The following is a 27,989-nucleotide window of genomic DNA, read 5'->3' as shown; positions in this document are numbered from 1 at the left end:
GGGGAAGATCTGGAAAATCAAGAGTATATTAACTCAAATTTTGGCACATAATTATTCAAATAAAATTTTAATGACTTCAGTCAACACAACTGAAAATGTAGTGTCATAAAGGGCATTTCCTGCTAAATTTCAAAATACAGCTTGTGGGCCATTTCTGAGCAGAAGCATCAAATCCTACCGAGTATTCAGTTTATTAACTAAGACGACAGATACTATCATGGTAGGAGGAGGGGAAGAGCAATGATCAACTTACACAATTTGGCTAAGAAAAAAAAACAAACAAAACAATGTAAATAATAAAATAGCTACAGATATTAGTAAAATAAAAATGCAATCTCAAATATCTGTCTCTTAAATTACTAGAAAAGAAATTACAGATAAAGTTACAGCAAATACAGTCTTCACAGATCTGGGTAACTTTATTTGCAGTTTATAGTGATTTTTAAGCCCTATATCCAATGAAACCATTTTTAAAAGCTCTATGAGGAAGGGAAATGTAGATGTCTATTACCCTTTACTTTAAAAAAGAAAAAAAAAAAGCTTAAATTTCTGAATGAGCAAGATTCACTTTTGCAGGTAGAGGCCCTGCTTCTTCATGGTCTTCAGCTTTAGATCTAACAACCACCAGAGAGGAAGCTGGATATCTGTTTAGCTTTTGTTCGTTCACAAATTCCAAGTCACCATAGATACTCAGCTTCTGCAAAAGAAAATCAATGCGTATTACAATAGTTAAGAACCTCTCTGAGTACATCCTCAAATAGTAATTTAATCTACAGGTATTTGGTAAAACAGAAACAAAAACTCTACCGACGTCCTCAAGAATGAAGAATGCTTTTACTCAATGTTACTGATAAGCGATTCAGCTCCCAATGGATGGCCAAAGAAAATTTTTCCACAGGTCCCAGCTTAAAATACATAGAGGTATAGCAACTGAGTATCAAGAAAAATTGCTCAGGTTTCAGTGGAATTAGTGTGGTCAAACCAAGAGCACTGATTCTGGATATTTGATATGTCAGGCGATCGATTCCTTTAAGATCTTAGTTCTCTGAATGAGATGTGGGGTAAGTTTTAACTTGACACATTGAAAAAGGATATTTTTAAAAAGCTATGAGTAGAATAAAGGATATACATGAAACACTTTAACATCGATAGAAAGGTCTTCAGAAATATATAAAAAGCTCCTCAAATTGTTACTATCATATTCAAGAAGATATTGCCAACAAAAGAATGAAAGCATAAAACAGAATCAATGTAAATATCATAAAACTCACTGAAGTATAATGGCAACATTAATATCTTTTCAGAGTAGGCCTATTTAGACTAGGTCTATCTCCTAAAGGCAGAAAAGCAAAGTGAGAAGTTTTTACTAAATAATGGGTAGTTTTGTTAAGTCATACAGCAACAAACCTCTGAATCTATCAGTTAAAAATTGAAGTGCTGGGGCGCCTGGGTGGCTCAGTCGGTTAAGCGGCCGACTTTGGCTCGGGTCATGATCTCACAGTCCGTGAGTTCGAGCCCTGCATCGGGCTCTGTGCTGACAGCTCAGAGCCTGGAGCCTGTTTCAGATTCTGTGTCTCCCTCTCTCTGACCCTCCACGTTCATGCTCTGTCTCTCCCCATCTCAAAAATAAATAAAACGTTAAAAAAAAAAAAAAATTGAAGTGCTGATGCTATTGACAGGGAAATTGACTACATTATAAAGCAAAACCACCTAGAAGTACTTGATGTTGGAAAGGTACTTTTACTTTTTATTTATTTTCTTTTATAAAATTTTTTAATGTTTTTATTTTTATACTTGAAGGAGAGAGAGAGACAGAGAGTGAGCGGGGGAGAGGCAGAGAGAGAGGGACACACAAATCTGAAGCAGGCTCCAGGCTTCAAGCTGTCAGCACAGAGCCCGATGCAGGGCTCGAACTCACGAACCGTGAGATCATGACTTGAGCCGAAGTCAGACGCTTAACCGACTGAGCCACCCAGGCACCCCAGAAAGGTACTTTTAAAAGATGCTGAATAAAGAGCACTTTCATGAGGTTAAGTATCTATGAATACTATTACATGCTATAACATGGATGAGCCCTGGAAACATTATGGTAGGTGAAAGAGGTCATTCATAAGAGACCACATTTTGGGTGTCTATGGCTCAGGGTGGTGGTGGTAGTGGTGGTGCTTGGGAGGCAGTGGGGAGAGACTACTAGTAAGTAGGACGTTTCTTTCTGGGATGATGAAAATGTTCTACAAGAGATCGTCACGATGGTTGTTTACTTGAACGTGTTTCAGATGTAGCCTGCTGCCTATGGTTGCAAGGCAACAACTATTCTACAACAAGGAGGCAGCCCAGTACCTTACACTTTTCCAGTAAGGGAGTATCTTCCAGACAAATTCAGTGGTTGATGGACTGGACATAAATCTGATATGCTGTGGCCTCCCCTTAAACCCCAGAACTAACAGGCGCTAATTTGCTCTGGGGCACGGCGAGAGAGATACTTTCACGACCCTAACGGCATTTAGACCTTGAAGCAGTGACCAGGACCAGTTTCAGTGATCTCAAACATCCACGTGGAAGAAGCTACCTAGAACAGGGTAAAAGTGTAAAATGTGTGCAGAGAAATGAATGGGAGTATATGGACACTCTGTAACCAGTAGGTATACTGATTTTGTGACTACTCTGAACTCTCAAATTCCAATTAAATATGCGTGTACAACAGAGAGCTTTTCAAAAGTGTTAACTTGGTAAGTTTACCATCCAAGTATCCTTTATGAAAAACAACTACTTAAGAAAGTACTCCAGCAAAATAAAAGAATTCAAGAAAGCAAAACACACCGAATACGAGAAACAGTAGCAGTTGAGATGACTTAGAAAATGAGAAGAAGGCTAGAACAAAACAATAAAAGGTTCCATTAAGCAAAGATATTTGGAAGATTCTCTTGGGAAAATTTTAAGTAATTCAGGTTTACATTTGCTTTTATGTGACTCTAATCACCACTGTATTTGGTTCTATTTTGCATATTTACATAATCATATTGTAAATGCTATCTACTGGATTTTAATGTTTTTAATATTTTTTAAAAGTTTTTATTTATTTATTTTGAGAGATACAGAGAGAGTATGATCAGGGGAGTGGCAGAGAGAGAGAGGAAGAAAGGAGAATCCCAAGCAGGCTCCATGCTGTCAGCACAGAGTCTGACGAAAACTCACAGACTGTGAGATCATGACCTGAGCTGAAATCAAGAGCTGGAAGCTTAACCGACTGAGCCACCCAGGTACCCTATTTTTACTTTTGAGAGAGAGCGAGAGAGAGCGAGAGCACACATGTAGGGGTGGGGGGTGGGTGGGCGGAGGGGCAGAGAGAGAGGGGGACAGAGGATCTGAAGCAGGCTGTGCACTGACAGAGAGCCTGATGTGGGGTCTACCGAACCATGAGATCATGACCTAAGCCAAAATCGAACACTTACCGACTGAGCCACCCAGGCGCCCCTGGATTTTAATTTTTCAAACTAATCTATTAGAAAAGCACAGAGGGATATATAAATAATTAATATTTACATTTTATTGTCAAGGGTCATAATAACTAATGAAAACTGAGAGAGAGACTACGGGAAGAAAGGAGAAGGTAAGGAAGTATGAGGAGTTCAAGTAGATCACTAGAAGTGTACAAAATTCACATTACAAAAACAAGAGCATGGAGAGACAAGGTGAGGTGGGACAGAGTATAAGTGAACCAAGTTCCTCATTCTTCAGTAGGAAGACCTTAGATGATGTCTGAAGTTGATAAAACAAAAAATGGAAGATAAAATAGAAGATCAAAGACAAAAATAAAAACGGAAGATAAAATTAAAAAGTGGCAGCTACTTGGAAAAATTGTTAAACTATTAACTGGTTTATCTGAGAAGTGAAGAAAAGGAAGACAATTTAATTCACATGCATTAGTACTTCTACAAGTTAAAAAGTAAATTAATAAATATGTATTTGGGTTTTAGGCCTCGTTCTGCCACTAACCAGTTATGGGATCGTGGATAAGTTACTTAAATCTCTCAAACTCAGTTTCTTAACAGAATTTGCATTTAAAAGCTGTGGCATTTACACTGTTTTCTGATTTTCTGACTCTAATCAGACTTAATACTTCAGAACAGCACGGTTTTTGGTCTTTTTTAAGTTAAAAAAATAATGCTTATTACAGTTTTTTATTTTTAAATTTATTTACTTTTAGGGAGAACACAAGCAGGGGAGGGGCAGAGAGACAGGAAGAATCCCAAGCAGGCTCTGTGCTGACTGTGCAGAGCCTGACTTAAGGCTTGAATTCAGGAAACTACAAGATCATGACCTGAGCTGAAATCAAGAGTCTGATGCTTAACTGACTAAACCACCCAGGTGCCCCCTTATTACAGTTTAAGACATATTTACTCTACTTCCCAGGTCTTGGAAGCCTTTATCATTCCATCTTGATCATAATATTCTCAATTGTATCTCTAGTGCCTTGAACAGAGCTTGGCACATATCAAGTTACTCATAAATGTATGTGATATACTAACATGAATGTTATTAGGAGTCTTCTAAAAGCCTTTTTTCTTTGTAGAAAACTGCATCTTATTTTGCAGTTAGAATTCTGAACAAAATAAACAAAACCCCCCACAACATACATCCAAACCTAATGTCAAATGTGGGAAGAAATAGGGTTTGAGGCCCTTGGATACTGCCTTAGAAAGACAGGAGAGGAAAAAAACCCACTAGGTATCAGCAGAGGGAACAAGGTAGCCCAGAGCCACTCAGGGCTACTAGGAGAGCCATGGGGACACTATGCTGAGGGCACAACTTCTGCAAGCAGAAACTCCTCATCTACTTTTTTTTTTTTAATTTTTTTTTAACGTTTATTTTTGAGACAGAGAGAGACAGAGCATGAACGGGGGAGGGTCAGAGAGAGAGGGAGACACAGAATCTGAAACAGGCTCCAGGCTCTGAGCAGTCAGCACAGAGCCTGACGTGGGGCTCGAACTCACGGACCGCAAGATCATGACCTGAGCCAAAGTCGGGACGCTTAACCAACTGAGCCACCCAGGCGCCCCCTCATCTACTTCTTCCATGCGGGAGGCATCCTCGTCACCCTCAAGGGGAGGCTCTCATCAGGAAGAGCAGCACTGGGTTCCTGTGCTGCCACTTCATGTGTATCAATGCCCGGGCCTAGTTTGACCGTGAGGTAGAGACAGCTGGAGTGGGCCTGGGGATCCTCAAGTGGCAGGCCAGAAGACAGGAGTGGAGTTTCAAATACCAGCGCCACCAGATCCTTGACAACCGTATCATTCTTATGTGCCTCTGCCTTTTGGTGCAGTGTCTGCACAACGGGGTGGTCAGTGTTAAGCTCCAGGCGCTTTCTGGCCATCCTATTGCCCATTGTAGAGTTATCCCAAAGTGCCTGGGATATGATCTGTTCCGCGTTAGCTAAGTGCATTAGTCATAATGCAGCAGGGTGAAGACGTAAGCCTACTGGAAACTGTCACCTTCTTATCCAAGATTTCTTTCATGAGTTTGCAGAGGTTCTCAAACTTGGCCTTACTCTCCTCCATTTTCTTCTTCTCCTCTTCATTCTCAGGTAGCTCACGCCCTCCTTGGTAACTGAGACCAGACTTTTCACATCAAACTCCTTGAGCTGCTACGTGCAGTATAGTCAGTAGGCTCAGTCATCTACCTTGAAGCCCTGCTTCCACATTTGCTCCACAAGAGCAGAGTTGACAACCTGCTCTTTGTTCTCACCAGTGATGTAACAGATGGACTTCTGGGTCTCCTTCATGTGAGAGACATATTTTGACAGAGAACTCACCTCATCTCTAGACTGGGAGGTGTGACAGTGCAGCAGCTCGGAAAGGAGTTGCCAATTAGTCAAGTCTCGAAGAATTCCAAGTTTTAACTTTTTAGAGATTGGCTCATACAATTTCTTATAATTCTCCTTGTCTTCTGCCAGCTCAAAGAAGAACTCAAGGCACTTATTGACAATGCTTTTGCAAATGACCTTCGAGATTTTGCTCTGCTGCATTCTCAGGAGATGCTGAGGGGCAGGTACTCAGAGGCAACCACAACCATGGATGAAGTTGAGATACTCCCATAGCAACTCATCACAGCTGTTCATAATGAACAGATGGCAGATGGAGAATTTGTTATTTTTCTTTTTACTCTTGCTTTCGGAGGTCAAAAGGGGCCCAACAGGGGATGAACAGCAATGCTCTGAATTCCAATTCATCTTTTAGAGGTAAGTGCTTGATTACCAAGCGGTCTTCCCAGTCATTGGTAAGGCTCTTGTAGAACTCTGCATATTCCTCCTGGGTGGTATCATCAGGTTTATGGTCCAAATGGGCTTAGTCTTGTTCAGTTCTTCCTGACAAATATATTTCTCCTTAGTCTTGTTTTCTTTTTGTTGTCCTTCCTGCTATCATCCTCCTCATCTGAGCATACATCGCCAGTCTTTGGCTTCCCCTCATTATCCTTATCTTCTTTCTCACCTTTCTCTTCCTCTGCCTCATTATCAATGATTTCTCTCTCTTGTTCCTTCTCCAAATAAAGGGTGATAACATAACCTATGAACTGTGAGTGCTTCTTCACCACTTCTTTGACCTGACTCTCCGAAGTACTGTGTCTGGTCTTAAGGTAGAGGATCACTTCGGTAGCCTAGCCAATGGGCTCACCATGGTCTGCATGTACAGTGAAGGAGACTCCAGCAGAAGATTCCCAAGCATACTGCTCATCATCATTGTGCTTTGTGATCACAACCACTTTCTCTGCTACCAGGGAGGCAGAATAAAAGCCAACACCAAACTGTCCAATCATGGCGATGTCTGCACCAGCCTAAAGAGCCTCCGTAAATGCTTTAGTACCTGACTTGGCAATGGTTCCCAAATTACTTATGAGGTCAGCTTTGGTTATGCCAACCTGTGTCCACCAGAGTCAGCGTTATGTTCCTTGGGACTGGGATGTCAATTTTCAACTTTTTAGCACTGTCCAACTTGGAAGGGCCTGTCAGGCTCTCATAGTGAATCTGGTTCAAAGCATCAGAAGCATTACTGATCAACTCCCAAAGGAAAACTTCCTTTTTGGAATAAAAAGTATTGATGACAAGAAATAAGAATCAGACAATTTCTGCCTGGAAGACAAAAGTCTCCATCTTCTCCACTCCATGGTATACTACCTCAGGCACCATAAAGGAGAAAAGCTACACGCACTACAGACCAGGGCGGGCAGGGACTGTGTCTGGCTCACACTCTGCAACAAGGCTGCATAGGAGTTGCTCAAGAGAGATAAAACCCTTTCTAACTGACCGCATGAAATCAGAGTATTACGATCTTGAAAAATAAGAAAAAAGGAAGCACACAGATGGGAACACTGAACAGCATCTATATCACCATCTGTTGCAACAGAAAATTTCCCTCTGATCTCTAGGAATGAATAATCCAATACTGCTACATCCTGATCTCACATGTCAAGTTTGACCTTCCTGACAAGGGCCACTATGAATGACGACTCTTTATCTTAAATGGATAGCTCAACAAGAGAAAGCGTCATGCCATGAAATTTCAAAAATGACATTAAAAATGTGAAATAGGAAAAAAGGAGAGAAAAGAGAATCAAAATCTTTATAAATGACACTGCTTTAAGATCAACCAAACAAATGAAATTCTTTGCCAACTCTTTCTGGTCATTATAATCAAATGATAAATGATGAGTACCTACTATGTGCAAAGCAGGCTAAAGATAAATTATTACAGAGCTTTCCTAAATAAGAAAAACAAGGCTGCTAGTAAGTTCCTAAGACCACACTCTTGACCTTTATTACCACCATTTTAAGCTTGGTTTGTAGTGACCGAAAAGGAAGCTTTTTATATTTCATGTTTGAGCTCTCAGATACCAGATCAGTACTGAAGAGAGACTCTCAGCAGGCTTATGATTTCCTACAAACACACAGGATTATATATGTAAGTAATTTAACAACATATAAGTAACATGGCTCACACATGAGTTATACTTGTGGAACTTAAAATGAAGTCTCCTGTTACTATGGAGAGGGGTCAGAAATAATTTGTGTTTCAATAATAAAATCAACAAAAAGGCTTTATGAAAGTAAAGTTTTAAAATAGGTGGCTTTTGGCCAAGAAAACCGAGTAATTTTTCTAGTACTAAGTTTCAGCTATTTTTTAGAGTAAATAGAGGAACAAATACCAGGGACAGAGATATTTTGAAACAAAAACAAAATATTAACAATATATATTAAAAATTATTATTAAAAAATTTTTAACGTTTATTTATTTTAGAGACAGAGAGAGCACAAGCGGGGGAGGGGCAGAGAGAGCCAGAGACAGAATCAGAAGCAGGCTCCAGGCTCTGAGCTGTCAGCATGGAGCTCGACGCAGGGCTCGAACCCACAAACCATGAGATCATGACCTGAGCCGAAGTCAGACGCTTAACCGACTGAGCCACCCAGGTTTCCCAATATTAAAAATTATTTGTGCTGAAAAGAAATTTGCTAAAATGGAAACACCATGATAGTTTTGGATGGTGACTGACTTTTTTGTTTCTTTATACGTACTTTACAAATTTCGACAGTAAATATATGCAATTTTTATAATGAGAAAACAATAGTTAAAACTACATTATTACTTAGCCAAAGTGTGGTTTCGCATTACAAAGTAAAGCCTAAGAGCAGAGAATCTAAGCGGCTGTTTTCCACACGTTTTTCTAGAAAATCTATTTTCTTAGAAAAGCACAGGTCCTTTGAAGATGGAGCCATAATTTTGATTGTTAAGGATATGCAGTAGAGTTCTAGAGAGGGGTGAGAAAGTAACATCCATATGGCAGGTATCTGGGGGGAATATACCAGCTGCCCACAGGACTCTGCGTGGTGCTGATGCCTTAGGTTTTATGATCACAAGCATGTGGGGGCATATGTGGCAACAAGTGAGGTGTTTCCCCAAAGAACTTGGAAAACAGGAGAGAAAATTTCTCACAGAATTAAAGCTATACAATCAAAACAAAATTCATCAGAGCAGAGACAACATCTGAACAGAAGAGAAGATCAAGAGTCATCTAAAAGGGAGGGAAAGAGCCCCAGGTCTATAAGATGTAACCAAAGCCACGATGAGAAGCAGTCATCTCCACTAAGTCAAGTAAGGCGATAAGAGAGGAAAAACTATGAAATGTCCACCTATGAACTGTTTGGATAGGAGAGAATTTGAAGATCCTGGCGCAAAAACATGAACCACGTGGTCCGGGTGGTATCTATCTTCCTAGTGTCAAAGAGGTCCCACGGGGAGATCAGTCCTGAGATGAACCACATAATCAACCCTGCTGTTTATGATTTCAGGCTAACTAAAGACACTTCAGGGTACTAGCTTTGGAGTCAGATTCCCCGGGTTTAAATTCTGGTTCCACCACTACTGGTAGGTGACACTGGGGAAATTAAACACTCTCTTTTACAGTCTTCCTACCTGGGAAATGGGAATGATAACAGCAGCCATCTCAGAGTTCCTGAAAGGACCCCATGTGCCAATTCAGGTAAAACACCTAGAAGGGTGTCTGCGAGAAAGTGCTCAACGTCAGTCAGGCCTGGGGACCAGGATCCAGCTTGTGGTGGACTTACAAAGTACATTCTGCCTGAGGCCAGCCATTCAGTCCTTCCCGGCAATCTCCAGACCAATCTCTATGGAATTTTAGGGATTCCAGACCAATCTCTATGGAATCTCTATGGGGAGTAAGGAGAAGGAGCTGTGCTGACATACAAAAAGCAAGGAACGAAGTGCCACAGGGTGGGTGGGGATCAACAAAGATTTAGTAATAGAGGTTTGTAGCTTTGTTGTCACGAGGGTTTAGAGAGAGCATGGGGCAGCTCTAAAGGAACAGGCCAAGGCATTCCTATGTTACATAAGTAATTTCGGTTTTATCAAGAATAAAAAAATGATTAAAATATGGACAACAGAACTGAACAAGAACACAAGTAGATAATGTAGCCAGAGGATGTTATTAGTATGTTCATATCATAAACAGATGAGTTCTATAGAAATTTACTCATTCTCTAATACTTCCACAGTTCAAGGTTCTTCCTAATCCTAACTTTATTCATTTTGTTTAATTTCCTAAGTTCTTTTAATTAAGTCAATTCCTTACAGTCCGTCACTGACAGCTTATTCTTGCCTGTACTTGGGAAAATTATCCACCCTCCTCTCTCTGCTAACCTATACCTTACTAGCCATTTTCCAAAATTCAGGTCAAGACCCCCATTATCCAAAAGCCCTCCCTGACAATCTCCGCACATAGACTGTGCTTTCCTTAACACTTTGTACGTTTCCTATTTGTGCCACCTTATTAGCCATGGGAAAGGTGGTATGTATACAGGAAAAAAAACAGGAGTCGCAAGTCAAAAGACATAAGCTGAATTCCAGCCTCAATATTTTCATAGCTGTGGAAATCCAGGAAAGTCACCTAGACTTTGTAAGCCTATTTACTCATCTACAAAATGGTAAGAAAACCTGCTCCAGAGTATTGCTAGACATAGAAGATACATGAAAATATTTTGTACATTTTAAAGAACTCTATAAATGTTAGTTACCAACATTATCCTGTCCCAGTTTCTAGCTGCTTGTATCACACAGTATCTTAATAAAAAATATGAAATATCGTAATCATTACTCATGTGTAACCTTATATTAAATAAAACCTATCTTTAAAAACTACCTTTTTAGTCTACTCAGATAAGGCTATTATTGTTCAAGCACCATGGTAGGCACGTCCTAACTATTTATTCGATTCTATTTTAATTTCTCTTTCTTCTTTTAAGTCTTTTTCTATTACACTTTGGAGGCACAGGAAAACTAAAGTTTCTTTCAGTTGGATTTGATGTCAACAGACATTATTATTCTCTATACAGTCACATAAATAACGTCACATAAATAACTTTCTTTTCTTGAAAGCTAAGTTGAGTCACCAAATTATAGTGTTTTCCGCAAACAAAAATCCTTTACACAGTTAGGTTTCTCGGGCCAGTTAAATTTTAATTACCAAGGAAGTCACAATCGTCTTCCACCTCTGTCAGGGTTAGATAACAGCACACAGTAACTCAAAACCAAATACTCCAGCCATGTCACTTCTAAAGCAGCAATTCCTGCTGAACATCTGTGGCAATTAATTTAAAATTTTAAGTAGTTCTACAAGTCTTCCTTCTTACATATCACCTTAGAAACTGGTATCACCAAGTTCTCTCTATGCTCAAAAAACCAGGGAAAGAGAGACACCTTACTCAAACCAGCCAACATATGTGTCACTCTGGTAGCATCACAGAGAACTGGGAACAGTGATTCTTCTGCTGCAAACCTGCCATTTCCATGTGTGCCGACACGCATCTGTGTGATTAAAACCACCTAATCTTCTCTCATTCCATTAACAGAAAGGCCTTGTTCCTCTAGTTAACAAATGAGGCGTTCAAAACGGTAAATCATATGGCTCATACTTCAAACGGCCAAAGGGTTGGAATTAAATTTACCTCGGAGGGAACGTACTGCTCCACAGCCGTGGCAACAGTTGCACAACAAATCCAGAGCAGTACCATCACTGAGAGGACGAGAGTCGTGGTTAAAATCCATCCAGAGTTACTGAAAAACAAGTTAGTCATGTTAAAATTTCCTAATGTAAAAAGAAGGAGATTCTTAATAATTAAAGGCAATCAACCTGACGTATTTAGTTTAATAATACAATTAAAACTTCACATGTACTACCTTTAAAACTATTTGTTAGATTTTTTTAAAAAAATATTTATTTATTGTTGAGAGACAAAGCAAAAGTGGGGGAGGGGTAGAGAGAGAAGGAGACACAGAATCTGAAGCAGGCTCCAGGCTCTGAGCTGTCAGCACAGAGCCCAATGCTGGGTTCGAAACCCATGGACCAATTTACAAAAGCGCATCTATTATGAGGCATTCTGTACCCATTATAGCATACCTTAATAAACAGATAGTTAAATTTCTCTTATGTTTAAAATATCATAAAATTGGCCAGTTACAAGAATTAGCAACTGGAGTTTTTTCTATAATTGACCTATTGTTTGCGAAACAATAATAAAAACAAAAGTCAAGCTATTTTTAAATATCTAGTAGTCCAGTTCTGAATAAACTGATACTTAAGGCAGGTAGTCTGATTTTCACATCTGTGCTCATCCGATACTGCCTGACTAAAGGTCTATACTTCCCACTGTAACCCATTTACTTGATGGTTTACCAACACTTGAACATGCTAAAGAAAAGGTATGCGGAGTCACTGTGTGTGGGCAAAAGAGGTGGACACTGAAAAATGCACTGCATCTAAAAGCAGGGAACGTCTATATGATGTTTTAAGTATTCCAATTTAGAAAGATAACAGTAGACAACATTTTTCATGAAAAAAAAAAAAAAAAAAAAAAAACACCCACTTTACATATCCCAGCCCTAACCCGAGTACTAAGGAATTTCCTTCCATGAAATGAGAAGAATATACTTGATATCTGGATTCTAGTGACAACTAGTTAAACCAGAAAACAGGGGCTCAGTGTACAATCAATCTGCTTCTTCAACTTCCACAATAAAACGATCCTACAGATTCTCAACTATCTCTTCTCTCTTCTGTTCAGGAGTTACCACAGCTCTCCAATCTGATCTTCTATCCTTCACATAGAAGCCTCTTCCTAATACTTAGATTTGATTACTTGCCTGCTCCTACCTAGTTCCTGTCCACCTGGTTTGGTCAAATCCCCGATTCTCCTGACTCTCCATACATAGTAATACACTTTATGTATTTAGTAGGAAGCCAGCATAACTGGAAAAAAAATGAAATCTGCTACAACTAGCAAAACTCTCTATTCATTATTTAAGACTTATTTCTATTTCCTTTGTCAATCCTCCCTTTGAAGGTATATTCCTTGTATTCTGTATATGAGAGATGTGTATGTGTATGTGACACACAGCAATCACCACTGTTGACTGTTTGCATGTCTGTCTCTACCATATTAGACCTGAGAACTCCATAGAGTCAGAGACTGAAATTCTTTCTTTAGGTTCAAAGTCCCTAACACAGTTCTTGGTACACAATAGACTCTTTGAGAAGAAACGGCAAGTGGAAAAATGAGTTGACCTCAATTTCCATTCTAGAAGCTAAGGGTACCTCCATAACAGCTATACAGTACAATAAAAAGCACTGCAGTTAAGAGCCAGATTTCACTGACTGGCCAGGTGATCTTGCATTCATCATGAAAAACTCATGACCCTTTAGAAAAGACAACTATAGCAGAACAGGACAAGTAAAAGATGTAGGTTTAGAAAAGCTAGGTTTGCACTTCAACATAGTGGGTATATATAACCTTAGGGGTGGGCAATTCACCTCTGACCCACCTACTTATCACAGTGTACTGTTCTAAGAGCCAAATGAGCTCACTGAGGGGGGGAAAACATTAACCAAAAAAAGAGAGTATTTTTTATTAAAATGTAGAATACTATTATAATTCATGTTTGTGCACAGAAATTTCTAGGCATTAAAACTCTAGTTATAAAGTTACTTTTTTCATAAATTAAACATTTACAAAATTACTTCTAAAATGTTAGATTTAAAAGAACTACATGAAATATAACGATAAAATGCTAAAGAGTGTAAGTCACCAATAAGCTACCAGGTAGTATACTATTGAGAATAAGCTGTAACTCAAGATTAGGTGATTACTTAGGTTTCCTAAGACCAGCAAACTACAACAAAGATCCAAAATATTAGAGAGAGGAAAAATTGCCCATATTCTGCCAAGGTCAAAAGCAGGTTTAGAGATGAAAGGAAGGGAAAATTTAAAGTTAAAGCCCCATTTTCTTACCCAGTCTTTAAAGAATTTGGTAAAAGGTATTAATTTTTAGGTGCCAAATAACCCTACTGATACCTGACAAAACCTGTCGAGAAACTATTTCTATTGTTAAGAAATGAAAGAAGTGGGCAGTTTAGACTACTGCAGTGTTACACTTGAGACAGAACAGCATATACTGGAGTATACACACCGTGAGGGCAGGCATTGGTTTACCAAATGCTTTGTCTGGTGAGTAGATGATTATCAGTAAGTGCTCCAGGCCACTGTCTTTATCTTTTTTTTTTTTTTTTTTTTTGGAGGGATGGAGGTGGATATAGGGGGAGAGCTCATATCAGAACTCTATGGAGGAGAAGCATACATATTTTTTTCATGTTTTTATTTATTTTTGAAGGAGAGAGAGAGACAGAACATGAGTGCGGGAGAAGCAGAGAGAGGGAGACACAGAATTCAAAGCAGGCTCCAGGCTCTAAGCTGTCAGCACAGAGCCCGATGTGGGGCTCGAACTCACAAACTGTGAGATCATGACCTGAGCCGAAGCCAGGCGCTTAATCCACTGAGCCACCCAGGTGCCCCAGATGGCTATGTAGATAAAAACAAAATCCAACCCCAAACCATTCAGACATACTTTAAAGCTTATTTTAAATGTCTGGAGAAGCACATTTCTTAACGTAATAAATCAAGGAATCTTAACAAGAACAAAAATGCTTTGGTATTGTGAAAAAAAAAACTACCTGCTTGGGTTTTATTACAGTAGTATATTACCTTTTAAACAAACTAAAATATCCCAAAGTACAAGTTTGGCAGGAAAAGGGTTTTAAAAAAGTTTTTTACTTTTGAGCACCTTGTATAATTTTATTTTTTCATATTTTACTTATTTATTTTGAGAGAGAGGGAGAGTGTGTGCGCGCACGAGTGGGGAGAGGCAGAAAGAGAGGGACAGAAAATCCCAAGCAGGCTCTGTGCTGTCAGTGCAGGGCCCAATGCAGGGCTCGATCTCACGTACCAGGAGATCGTGCCCTGAGCTGAAATCAAGAGGTGGACGCTTAACTGACTGAGCCCCCAGGTACCCCAAATATAATTTTAAAATAATAAAAAGGAATGCATCTGCTACAAGCCAGATTCTACCTCCTCTACATATAAATAAACAGGAATACTTACAGAGAGAGACATCTCAAAAAGCCATCACTTTCTCCATCTTCAAGATAGTTCCTGTGTGTTTGAGAACTTCTCATTTGCAGATCTGCTGAAATAACAAGGTACAATTTATGATATCCTGTATCCCAAGAGCTAGCCTCAGATGACTACTCCTAGATACATTCACTGTACAGACACCCAGTTGTTTTTAGAAGTGTAATCTGATATGTTGATAATGAATGCAAGTTCCTCTGGCACATTAAAAACCAAATGGATATTCTACCACGTTATGGATTTCCTATTTTATTTCCAAATTCTTACTGACGTTGCTTTCTGTTTAATTACATTCTGTTTAATTCTAATTACAAAATAATTCAAAAATTAATTAAATCAGTATCTAAAATAAGGTATGAGCCAGTACATTTTAAAAGGTGAGCTCAGCTTTAGGTTGATGTTTTATATTCCTGTAAGTTAAAATTTATTTCTAGTATATAAGTAAACAGAACAGGAACTCACACCTTTGGGCTGATTTCACTATTTGGTTAGCATATTAGGAAATATCACAATATCTTACTAGTTTATAGTCAAAATATCCTTCAAAGCCAATTACATGTTTTTATACTATAGGTTCTCAAAGTGTGATCCCCTGACCAGCAGCATCAACAAAATCTGGGAACTTGTTAGGAATGCAAATTCTCAGGTGCTATCCCAGATCTAGTAAATTGGAAACTTGGGAAGTGGGGCTCAGAAATCTGTTCTAACAAGCTCTTCAGATCCTAATGCAAGCTAAAGTTTGAGAACCACTGTTTAAGAGTTATTTGTTCACTTTCTATTAGTGTAAGAATAATCATACAACTAATTCCAGACCACAACCAGATTTGCTAATGTTGTTATCCCAAGCTACTAGAAATAAAACTTACAGGACATTTTGCTTAGCGACGATTCTTTCAAATTTGTAGGCTCTTGCTCCAACTGTGGTGCATACTGGATTTCTGGCTTAGACTAAAATGATAATGAAAGCAATTAAGCCATTTGTACTTCTTATGCTTTTCTAAGTAACAAGTTCTATAACACATCATCTGTATAAACATTCGAATTGAGAAAAAGTAACAGAAGTATGGTATAAAAAATAAAACACATTTACCACAATATATTTTAATTGCACTTCCTAAACATCAGATCGAGTGCCTTGCAAAGAAACAGACAGATTTCTGGCATCATCAAGTATCTAGTCAGTTTAACTTTCTGACAGCATTAAAAAAATTAAAAAGCAGGGACAAATGACAACATACTGCATTAAATATCATACCCTGCAAAAATGAGTTCTAATTCTAGTTGAAAAAAGAATAATTTAGCAGGCTGCTGAAATTTTGGGCTACACTAGTGTTACCTCTATTTTTCTCATCTGAAACATTCCATTCTTCCCTCAGTATGAGTAACTCATACATTATAGCTAAACACTCCATACTTTTCATCCTCTATGGAGCACAGACCCCCTGGAGTGGGGGTTTCTCCATTGTAGTTACACTTGATACAAAGAAACAAAGCTAATCTCACATCCAATCAGGAATGAATGAGGGCTCTACTCTCACATTCAACTCAAGCTTTAAAAGCTAATTAGCTTTAGGACACAGAACTTATTCAAAAATTTAAAGAGAAAAAAGTCCTTCTGTGTTTTACTTATGACCAAATTATGTACAGAGGACCCAAGACTCAGGATAGTGCTAAAAATTACATGGTAGCCTTACAGTGAGCCATTCTATTAGCAATATTAAAAGGTTTACTTTATTACATGGGGTAAAGTGCCACAACATAGTTTGTGGTACATTTGAGAAATTTAAGTACCAAATTAAAAGGAAGATAGCATGGTAGGGTGTGATATGCGCCTGAGAGCGAAAAGTGACCTGTCTTAAGTCTAATTCTGTTACCTACTGGCAGGGTGATCTTAAAAATTAGACTGTTTCCTTATCAATAAAATAGGGATAATACAACCTCAGGAAGGTATGCAAAGATTTGAAATAATATATGTAAATGCCTAGTACCTAAGAACCTTCAAGAAAAGCAGCTATTATCATCACATCACATGGTAAATAATGAGGTAGGAGAAAAGTTACTTCTCTAGGAGGCAATATGCTTCTTTAACAAGCTCTTACAAGAATTATGAGAAAAAGCACTATAAAAAGCTAAAAATTATGTCATATTGCTTTTCTTTAATATCCGTATGTGATATATAGACATGCCATTATTTACATTCAAAGTATATTTATTATTCTTATCTCTCATATCTAGTGGTTTCATTTCATCAATTTAACCACTATAAAACTTAGAAGACTCAGAATTCTTGTTAGATAAGGATCAGCGGGGCTTCCACAGGCTTCCAATGGGTAGACAGAAGAATAAGTCACACTGTGCCCTGATGCCCAATGTTTTAATGTAGGTCAAATTAATAATTATTATTTGATGATGTATATGGCTCTATGCCAAGACATTCATTTAAGACATGTACATTTACTCTTGTCAGTATTTAGATGAATCTCTGAAGCATAGTCATTACCTGGAATATCACTATTTTTCCATCATCAGCTTGAAGATAGAAAGTCCAGGAAGAGGTTATGAAGCTCTGTGCAGAGTCCATCATGTCACTCCAGAATGACCTTACCAGAGTTAGAGGGAAAAGTAGATGCATTTTTGGCATCAGGGACATGAGCTTCAAAAAAATAAAATAAAATCATATATTATTTTTATATATGCATATTCAAGAGAACAAACTTAATCAACATTCCTCAAATCCTGATTGAGACAGAGAATAAAAAGTTAAGTGATTCTACTAGCATTAAACTCTTAGTTATCTATGCAAATTAACTGTGATAAAGCTTAATATCCCAGGCTACTTTAATTTATCACCAAACACACATATAAACTACCTGGCACCTCTATCAGGCTTTTGAATTAGGTCCCAAAATACATTTTGGAGAATCTTAAGATTTGATTAAAAAAGGATTAGCAAGGACTCAAGAGATAGAAGGGGGAGGGAGAAATTATACCATCCTCATCTCTGATGTTTTTATGTAAAATAAATCATTCTAGGGGCGACTGGGTGGCTCAGTCAATTAAGCATCTGACCTCAGCTCAGGTCATGATCCCACCATATGTGAGTTCGAGCCCTGCATTGGGCTCTGTGCTGACAGCTCAGAGCCTGGAGCCTGCTTCAGATTCTGTGTCTCCCTCTCTCTCTCTCTCTCTCTCTTCAGATTCTGTGTCTCCCATTCTCTCTCTCTCTCTCTCTCTGCCCCTCCCCTGCTCACACTTGCATGCACTTTCTTTCTCTCAAAAATAAATGAACATTAAAAAAATTTAAAATAAATCATTCTACAATGAACGCTGATGAAAAAGGGGAAGGAAAAAAAATCAATCAAAAGAATATATGCATAAAATGTAAGACATCTGATAATAGGGCAGGGTGAGGGGAGTATTTATGGGCTATATATATTCAGCTCCTAATATATAAGCTACTCATTTTAACATTAATTGGTTTCATGTCCCCATTCCCCCAATTCTGACTTCTTTGCTTATTTATTAGCAGCAGTGGGCCCCTCTAGAGCACAAGTATGAGATACCATTTGCTGAACTCTAGAGATAGCTTTCGTTCTGCTGTATTTCAAGAGAGGCATTACGGGGTAAGAGATCAGTTTTTAGAATCAAAAGACCTATATTCATGATCTAATTTCCCCACTAATAGCTGTGAAATCTTTCATTGATTAATTCACCAAACAAGTATTCACTGAGATTATAAATTTTAGGATATCAGGGACCATGTGTATTTTATACATCAACGTACACCTGTGTTTAATCTGTGTAATCTATATAGGACAGAGGTTAAAAATAGGGTAATACATGTCTATGGAGAGAGGCACCTAACCCAAACCAGAGCGAGGAGTGGTTAAGGCTTCACACAGGAAATGACACCTGCCCTTAATCAAGGGGATTCAATAGAAGGATGGAGAGTAGAAGAAACAGAAGCACGTAATAACTCATCATACTGTAAAAATTAAGAACTGTCCACTACGTATACAATTAAGAGAAAAAAAACGACTCTTAAAAATTAGAAAACATGTTTAACATTAATCATAATAAGAGAAACATAAATTTAAACTACCTTAAAAGTGGTACATTTTCAGGAGTCGGGGAAGGGGGGAAGGAGGAAAGGAGTGGGTAGGGGATTTCTTTTTGGGGTGATAAAAATTCCTGGAATTAGACAGTGATGATGGTTGCATAACTTTGTGAATATACTAACAACTACTGAATACTTTAGAAGGGTGAATTTTATAGTATGTGAATTATACCCTGAGTTAAAAAATTGGTAAAATTCCACAAAGAGCAAATTTGCTCTATTTCTCAAAATTAAAAATACAGATACCTCTTACTCAGCAATTCGACTGGTTTTATTCTATTCGTATAAATGTGCAAAGTAGGCAACATCGCTTATAAATGAAAAAGATTAGAAACAAGGTACATTTCCAAATAAGAGACTGCTTAAATAGACACATCTATAATGGATTATGCAGTAAAAAAAAAAAAAAAAAAAAAAAAGATCAGACATTCTTTGTGTATACTTGTATTTTAAAAAAAGAAAGATTATCTGTTTCCTTGTATATGCATAAAATACCTGTCTTGGTAACACTTGCTACATTAATGGAGAAAAATTGAATAAGAGATACAGGGGTGCGAGATATTTCACTACATACTCTTTTTACCTTTTGAGTTCTTTACCATGTAAGTATATTTCCTCTGAACAAATTTTTTCCAGTATGTTTGGAGGACAGAGTATGAGGGGTGGGGAAGAGAGATGACATAAGAGAGGAAATCAGGAGCCAGGCTGTGATAAGTGGTTTGGACTTACTCCTGTATGTAATGGGAGGTACTGGTACTGAAGAATATAAGATAGGAGAATAACATGATGAGAGTTCCACTTAGAAAATAAACATCTGAACAAAGACTAAAGGATGGACTAGAAGCAGGTAAAGTGGGAAAATAGTTTGGAAGTTTAGTAATACAGATGAGAAATAATGATGATTTAAGTAAGGAAGTAAGGCAATGGCAGTTGGGGTGGAAAAAAATGACTCTGAACTATCAACTTCTCTGAGCCTCAGTTTTTTCATATGCAAAATGGGGATAATATAGTGGACCGAGAGAAGAAACAAAAGAGATTATGGATGTGAACAGAACTTTTGGAACTTTTAACAGTAAAGCATTATACAAAAGTAATTATGCAGTTGAGTTTTCTATTTGCAAACATACAATTTGTTTGCTGAAAACTAATTATAAAATATAACACTAAAATAGTATCAAGTGGGCGATAAACACTTCAATACAAGTCAGTGCAATTTAAGCAGGCAATTCTGAAAGGCAGTATTGTTTCGTACTTGTTCTTGTCTCAGTTCAGCGAATGGCAGCTGATTCTGGCAACCAAGATGGCAAGCATATTGCTCATCAGATTGGGAATATGCTTCTGTACATGCTGTAAGAGAAAAACAGTCAAATTACAAGGAAAAAGAGAGAGAGGAAAGAAGAAAAGGAGAAAGAAGGAAGAAAAGAAAAGGGGGAAGGATAGAAAAGAAGGGACTTGGCATTTTATATAAAAATTTCTTATACGTAAAAAGCATTTTATCAATATGAATTCTCAAATTTGGTAATAGTAGCAAATATATTATTTTTAATAAACCCCATATCTTCTACCTCTCACATGTCTGATGTTTCGGGTATAAATCTACTGATTACACACTCAGGCTCAGCTATACGATAACATTCATAATAAGGGAATCCTCACAGCTAAGGCTGTAAAGTGGAAAAAACACAGGTCTAGCATAAGTTTTGGCTCCATACACACTTGGCTGTGTATGTGACCTGGGCTGTGCTGTTTAACCTCTCCAACTATTGACTTCTATATTTTTAAAATGGAAATAGCATCACCTACTTCATGGAGTTGAACAAAACAATATATTTTAATGATCGACACAAATGTATGATATTACTGTAAAGAATTAGATCATTTCGCTGAGAATCAAGGGTATTCCCACGGCAAGGAAGAACAAAACAAAGCAATCAGCCTAACACCCTAAATTCTGAGAAACTGAACTTAGAAAATGTTCTATAGTAGGATTCTGAAGTTGAAATGAGTATATACCCTCTCATTTAGTTCACTAGAGCCATTTATTTCCTGTGACATAGAACACTTTACCACTATAACAATCTTTTATTTCTTTCCAACCCAGTCATGCATTTGTAATATACTTCTCAAAGGTGTTAGATCATAAACTGAGCTGCACTAAGCAAACAGAAAGATGGCCAGTTAGGACACTGAGCCATAAAAAGTAAAGTTATGATATCAAGGAGACTGGATAGGAGTCATGGCATAGTGATAGGGAGAAGAGAGGTACTTCCTGCTACACTGAGGAAACAGCATGATGTAATGAATGGAGAAAATTCCATTACAGTTCTTTAAAAAGTTAAATGTCAGTTTTGTCTCGATTACAGGCTTCTTTTATTAAACACATCTCTTTCAGCAAAAGGTAAAAACAGTGGTTTAAGAGATGACAAAGACTTTGGTTACTTCTTTTATCGGCATGACCCACAAAGAATACACTATTAAATAGTGAGTCAAAGGTCTGATTCAGTAAAAAAAACCAAAAACTTGGAGCTAAATTAACTGGTCTATGATTGAAAGGCTTTGGAAAATTATACTATCCACTGAAAAGGTAGTGATGAATTATGAGAAGGGTAATTACTACTGCATTTAAACCAAATGCTTGGTTAAACAAAGGTGTCCTATCCATAGTACAAAATAAATATTGTCTCAACAAACAGAAGTATCCCCTGCTTTTCGGAAGTTCATACCTATTTTTGCTAACCAAAAGAAATCAAAAGAGGATTTGTGCTTTTCAAAAAAGAAAGCGAAAACAGCGTTCAGCAAGTGTTCCGCAGTGAGCCCCCACAGAGGCAGAGCGCGCTCAAGCAGCAAGAGCGGCACCACCAACCTCCTTCCCTGGGAACAACGCTCAGCATCTCAGCGTCAGGCCACCATGGCTTTGAACTGTGTGAGCATCTGTGTTTTATCTTGATTTATTTTGTGCATCCGTTAGCAAGATGTGTCCTAAAGTATCAGAAAAGCCTAAGAGAGGTTATTTTTTGGGTCTAAAAGCACTCAAAAATTTTTCCATGTAAATTAAGGGGAATTGCTTTGCTTTATGCCATTGTGGCTTATGAAAGGTTTCATAGGAACACTCTACTTGCATACAGCGGGGACTCCTACAGATGAAATTTAAAGCCCGTGAAATTTCTAGCAGCTGCTGCTACAACCCTGACTTCATAATAATTAAAATATGCACGAAATTAGTTTAAACAATATGCTTGCCATTTTCTGAGGAAAAGACATAAAGAGCATAACATAACCCAAAGAAAGCAGAATGTTATATATTGCTGATATCATTAGCATAGCATCTTACCAGATTCACATTCCATTTTGGTCCGATTTAAATCAATTCCATCATCCACAAATTGACAAATTGAAAACAGCCTGCAACCTCTCTGACATGCATACAACTCCTCTTCCTAGGGAGTTCAAGAAGAAGGAGGATTACCAAAAAATAAAACAGTACTTTTCTCTCGGGGAAAAGAAGGTCAAAAAGAAAGCAAAGTTAGTAGGGTTTATTATAAACGGTCCAATAAAATTTTATAACTGAAAGAAATATGATAGGAGCCAGGTGATTGATACCCAAGACCTTTGCCATATAAAGAGGCTTTAGTTTCTTATTTTAAAAGTGACACCCAAGAAAAAAGCCTACCGGGTAAAAGTATCACCTTTTTCCAATATTCCAAGGTCACATTTTATGGGGAAAAAATTGGAGATAAAAACAACAGTGACATCATCAGAAATTTAGCAGAGGTGGAAATGAGTGAGCAAGTACCTTAGGATGAATAGCATACTTCTGCCACATAAATATTTATACAAATCATCAGGCTTCTCAAGAAAAAGTAGTATGACTGGCTTCACACAGCAAATAGTGTCATAAAGGCCCCCACAAAGTGAGGCACACAGCTATAAAAATGCTTACATGAAAGGGTTATTGAAACTTGGCTTACTTTAACTGAAAACACAAACAAGAGCAACAGTGTGGCATATGAGAAAGGCCTTTAGGATCAGCCAGACCTGGACTAAAATCCTCTGGGCGAGTGATGCTGCCGAAGTTACTTTACCTACTTAAACCTCAGTTTTCTCATCATAAAAGGGGATAATAGCTATAAATGATCTCCAAACCCCTCAACAATACTGGAAGATAGCTATTCCTAGTATAGTGGCTGGGACACAAATGGTTCTCAGTAAACGGTAGTAGTGTTAATCATAACAGATTTTTAAAACAAAACAACGGTTGCAGGCATCATTGTATATCTATGGGAGCTCAGGACAGGGTAGGTTTTTCATTACCAGAAAATGTTAGCTGCTTAATAAGACTAATGACAATGTCTTCAATAGGTTTTTCTTAGAGGAAATATATACAGTATTTGAAACAAACCAGTACATGTGGGGGAACCCCCTCAACTTACTGTGTGATCCACTGTGTACAAATTGGCAGGCACCTAATAAGGAAGCAAACAGCATGTGCATATACCAGTTAGCAACCAATGAACACAAAGGTATGCATTTCTTTCCAGTAGAAGGATCAGTAAAATTGATGCAGCAGCAACAATCCATTAAGAAGAGATGGCTGCAGTCTAATATTAAGCAGTTGTTATCAGACGACTTTGAAGGTGGCATATATTTGGACCTTGGTTCTAGTTGCATCTACTGTTAAGGCGAAACTGAAAGAATTTTAACAATTAAGATAAATTTCATACCTGAGTAGCTTTTGCAGCTTTGGAAAAGTGGAAGAATTCTCTTACGTATTTGGAGTACACGTTTTCTTATATTGCAGAGGAAGCCTGAGCTCATTAGTAGGAGCTATACTGCATGCCATTCCATTTTCAGGTATGTTTTCTTTTGTTAAACCAAGCCAATAAGCCCTCCAGTCCCATTTTCAAAAGGGAGTATGGCATGATGAGAAGAGCCAGGGTCCAAGAATCGGCCCTGGTTTGAAGCTCAGCCTCACCACTTATTCTGTACAATCCTGGGAAGGTGACAATCTCTCTCACAGTCTGTTTCTTTGTAAGCTGGGGACAATACTCTTGAATCAATCTTATGATGGGGATTATATATTTTGTATCCACAATATCATGAATATTATGCTATACTATCTAGTAAATAGACACAACAATAATATATTCAACGAGTACCCACAATGTGCCAGGCACCATGCTAACACCTAAAGTATTATACAATATCCAGCACAGAGTAGGTACTCAGTCGGTAGCTCTTAAGAATCCTATCCCAGGGGCGCCTGGGTGGCTCAGTCGGTTGAGCATCCGACTTCGGCTCAGGTCATGATCTCACGGTCCGTGAGTTGGAGTCCGTGAGCGTCGGGCTCTGTGCTGACAGTGCAGAGCCTGGAGCCTGTTTCGGATTCTGTGTCTCCCTTTCTCTCTCTGACCCTCCCCCACTCAAGCTCTGTCTCAAAAATAAATAAACGTTAAAAAAAAAATCATATCCTTATTCCAACTGTTTCATGTACTACATAATATTATTGTTCTAAGTAAATATTTCATGCTCTATGTATCTCAAATTATTCGCAAACTAATCTAAAATATATCTCCTCTGATTTAGAGCACAAGGAAATGGTGCTCCCCACCAAAACAAATACCAGATAAATAATTAGAAGGCACTTCAATGATACTATCTATAGAATACACACATTTTCTTTCCCAGAGCTAAGTCGAGCTAACTATTCTCATTATTCAGCACCACTGATACTATAGGTACCAAACGGGTTTTATGACATATAGCAGAAGAAATAACTACCTGTTGTCATCTGTTAGGCACTGTGATAAGAGTGCCACATACATTATCTTTAATCATCACGCCAGCTCTGCAAGGTGTAAGGGTTTTGTTTTTGTTTGTTTTTTTACAGCTGACAAAATGAAGTCATGAGAAGTTAACTGATCAGCAAAAACACACAGTAAAAGTGGAGCTGGGAATGGAACACAGGTTTATATGGTTCCAGAGCCCCCACTCTGTTTAAAAACGACCAGGCTGCATGGGATGCCTGGGTGGTTCAGTTAAGCATCTCACTGCGGCTCAGGTCATGATCTTGCAGTTCGTGGGTTCAAGCCCTGGATCAGGCTCTGTGCTGACAGCTCAGAGCCTGAGCCTGCTTCAGATTCTGTGTCTCTCTCCCTTTCTCTCTACCCTCCCCCCTCGCCACTCTCTCTCTCAAAAATAAACATTAAACAACAACGACAAAAAATGACCAAGCTGGTTCTAATTAGTTTTGTTGTTAACATAAGTCTCTCCTATTTGGATCCAGACAAATGACACAATTGCACTGCTGAGGAAAGTGAAATGGTAACTACATAGTAATTTTAAAATAATTACTTACAAACAGGTAAAGTGTTCTACTTTCTTGCAACAAATAATTAATTCTGAAAAAGAGTCATTAAAATGACCCTATCTTCCAGTTGCACATACCAGACTAGAAAGGCTATGTGAGCTTCTAAATTCATCTCATTTCTGGTAACACACAAGGCTTTTTCCTGAACTGCAAAGCACAACAATTCAGAGGGCCAACAGAAATCAGTGAAGTAAGTAAATTAAAAATTTTAAATATAACTTTACTAATAGAAGGCAGCACACTGTAGCCAGTTTTAGGACTGAATTCCTACTACTCCACTACTTCTTGGCTATGTGGCCTTAGACAAGTCACTTAACCTTTCAGAGCCTCAACTGTAAAGCCCTACTTTGCATGCTTGTGAGAATTAGGGATAATGGGTGTAACTCTCTCATCACACTGGCTCACAGAGAGTAGGCAGTTAATAGATTTTAAGTTGATCTAACATACAGGGAGCCAGATGACTTAGAGTTCCTGGTGAGAACAGCTTTAATAAGTAAGCAAAAATGACTTACAGATATCACATCAATTGTTAAAAATTGTTAAACTGTGGATATTATAAAAGTACCTGAAGTTTCCAGAAATGTTTACATTACTTAATTACTCTCCCAGCATTCTGGGTCACACTACAAGTTTGCTAGGAAAAGCTCAAAAAGGGGGAAAAAAAAAACCACAACCAAACCCTAGGTTACAAAATAAGTCTCCGCCCAATGCCAGGCCAAATCAGTATTAGTGAGTTTCCTCAATCTTGATGAGAGGTTTATAAGCAGAGAAGAAAGTAATGTGTTTAGGGGCAGTACATACTGATTTAAGCCTGGAAGTCAGAATTTCTCATTTCTCTCTTGATTGCTATATTAGTGTCTGACTGAAAACTTTAGGGTAATCTCTCCCACACTTTTTCTTGAAAACTGATAATCCTCATGCCATGTAAAATCCTGCAGTAGACAAGATATAGGGGAAGTGAAAGCATTTAGAGCTTCTCATTTCAAAGACCTGAAAGTATTTTGCCAATAAGAAACATCCTAAACTTCAGTAACCCTGTCCTCACGGTCACTTTGTAGTCTGAGAGAGCAAACAGGGCTAGCCACACGGTAAAGCCAACAGCACAGAAGAGATGAAGGGAAAACAAGGAGAAACAAGGCCAGAAACATGAGCAAAAGCTCTTATAAAAAAAAGCAGTGGGGGGAGGGGAGCACAGATCCAAAATTACATATGGGAAAGGGTGGGGAGTCGCCACGCAATTGACCATGTTGAGTAAACAGAGTTCCTAAACTGAGAAAAACAACTTGAGGAGTGGAATGGAATTAAAGGAAAGGCATCACAGACGGGTGCACAAGGAGTGAAAGCTGGGTCACTCCCCTCCGTAAACTGGGACCCTGACCCCCCCCAACCCCCGCCCCAGGGCAGTCTCATTTCTATACTCGCTCCACAAATTCCCCCTGTCTTCTGCACCGAACGGTTACGTTCTTTGAATGCAGAAACCTAACTGCTTCTTCTCTAAGCCATCCCAAAGCCCTAGTGGCAGCGTCTTGCACACAGTAATTCAACACAAGCAGAAAGCCCTTCCTGGGCGTCTCACAACTCCTAGGGCTGACTTAATACGTTTCATACCACAGTGGAATTGTCTACTTGTCGGACTCCCAGAACAGACTGTGCGCTGCCAGCCCGGAGAAGCGCTCAGTAAACATTGGTTACGAACTAATCTTTTGTGGGTTTGCATATCTGCTCCTCCCCCGCGACCGTCCCTTAAGCTCGTTGAAGGTGAAGACCCTGCATTAATCATCCAGACCCTGCATTAATCATCCATATCCTCCTCCCCAGCCGCCTCGCAAGCTCCCAGAAGAAAGAAGTCCTGTCTTTTTCATCTTTGAGTCCCCCCAGCCCATATTATAGAGTAGATGCAGCACAAACTTCCCATTAATTACAGCAGGAGCGGGGTGTGGGGTAGAATTAGGGAAGAAAACAGGAGCTACACAGGCGGGAGACAGAGGTTGAAGGGTGTGGGTTCGACACCCAGGTTCCCAGAGCTGACAGATGTGCGGGAGAGCGGAGATGGGCAACCAGGGGAGGGTTGTAGCCCGGTTCGGACGGGCCCTACCTTGGGGTAGGTATGCAAGGGGAAGGTCAACTGACAGGCCCGGTGACAAGACGCCGTATCACCCAAGATCGAGTCAAACGCTTCAGCCGAAGCGGTCCCCGAGCCTCCGGCCAGGGCCATGGTCAGCAGCAGCAGCGGCGGGAGCCCCAGTTGGGCCCTGACCCAGAGGCTCCCCTTCGACGCCGCCATTTTGTTTCCCTCTGTCACAGCAGCTCAGCTTGTTGCTGTTTTCTTTTCAGGTTTTCCTCCGCCTTCCGGGGCCAGCCCCTTCCCCGCCCCTCAGGCCGCCGCTTCCGCCTCCGCCGTCTCCTCAGCTCCGCCCTGAGCCCACCCCGCGCCCCGAAACTGCCGCCTTCCGTCCCACCTCCAAATCTACGATCTT

At 39.0% G+C, this 27,989-nt stretch overlaps 1 protein-coding gene and 1 pseudogene across 4 annotated transcripts; both read right to left on the bottom strand.

Annotated features, from left to right (window-relative positions):
• Nucleotides 1-51: 51 nt before the first annotated feature.
• TMEM59 (transmembrane protein 59) lies at nucleotides 52-27,886 on the bottom strand. Of its 4 annotated transcripts, none has more exons than XM_053895054.1 (9): nucleotides 27,608-27,886; nucleotides 23,576-23,608; nucleotides 22,477-22,582; nucleotides 20,398-20,492; nucleotides 17,529-17,681; nucleotides 15,895-15,976; nucleotides 14,999-15,083; nucleotides 11,513-11,621; nucleotides 52-697 (listed from the first exon to the last, which is right to left on the bottom strand). In XM_053895054.1, exons 1-9 carry the CDS (start codon nucleotides 27,794-27,796, stop codon nucleotides 542-544), a joined length of 1,008 nt encoding a protein of 335 aa, XP_053751029.1. In that variant the 5' UTR covers nucleotides 27,797-27,886; the 3' UTR covers nucleotides 52-541. The 4 variants fall into 4 exon arrangements, with proteins under 4 accessions (XP_053751029.1, XP_053751034.1, XP_019304746.2 ...); XM_053895059.1 differs by having other exon boundaries at nucleotides 14,999-15,080; nucleotides 27,608-27,885; XM_019449201.2 differs by lacking the exon at nucleotides 23,576-23,608 and having other exon boundaries at nucleotides 27,608-27,883.
• LOC109266841 (heat shock protein HSP 90-beta-like) lies at nucleotides 4,862-7,790 on the bottom strand (annotated as a pseudogene).
• Nucleotides 27,887-27,989: the final 103 nt, after the last annotated feature.

Source organism: Panthera pardus, unplaced genomic scaffold, assembly GCF_024362965.1.
Source record: "Panthera pardus isolate Hobbes unplaced genomic scaffold, ASM2436296v1 HiC_scaffold_11, whole genome shotgun sequence".
In the NCBI taxonomy this organism is placed as follows: Eukaryota; Metazoa; Chordata; class Mammalia; order Carnivora; family Felidae; genus Panthera; species Panthera pardus.
This window is presented reverse-complemented; position numbering and strand designations above follow the sequence as displayed.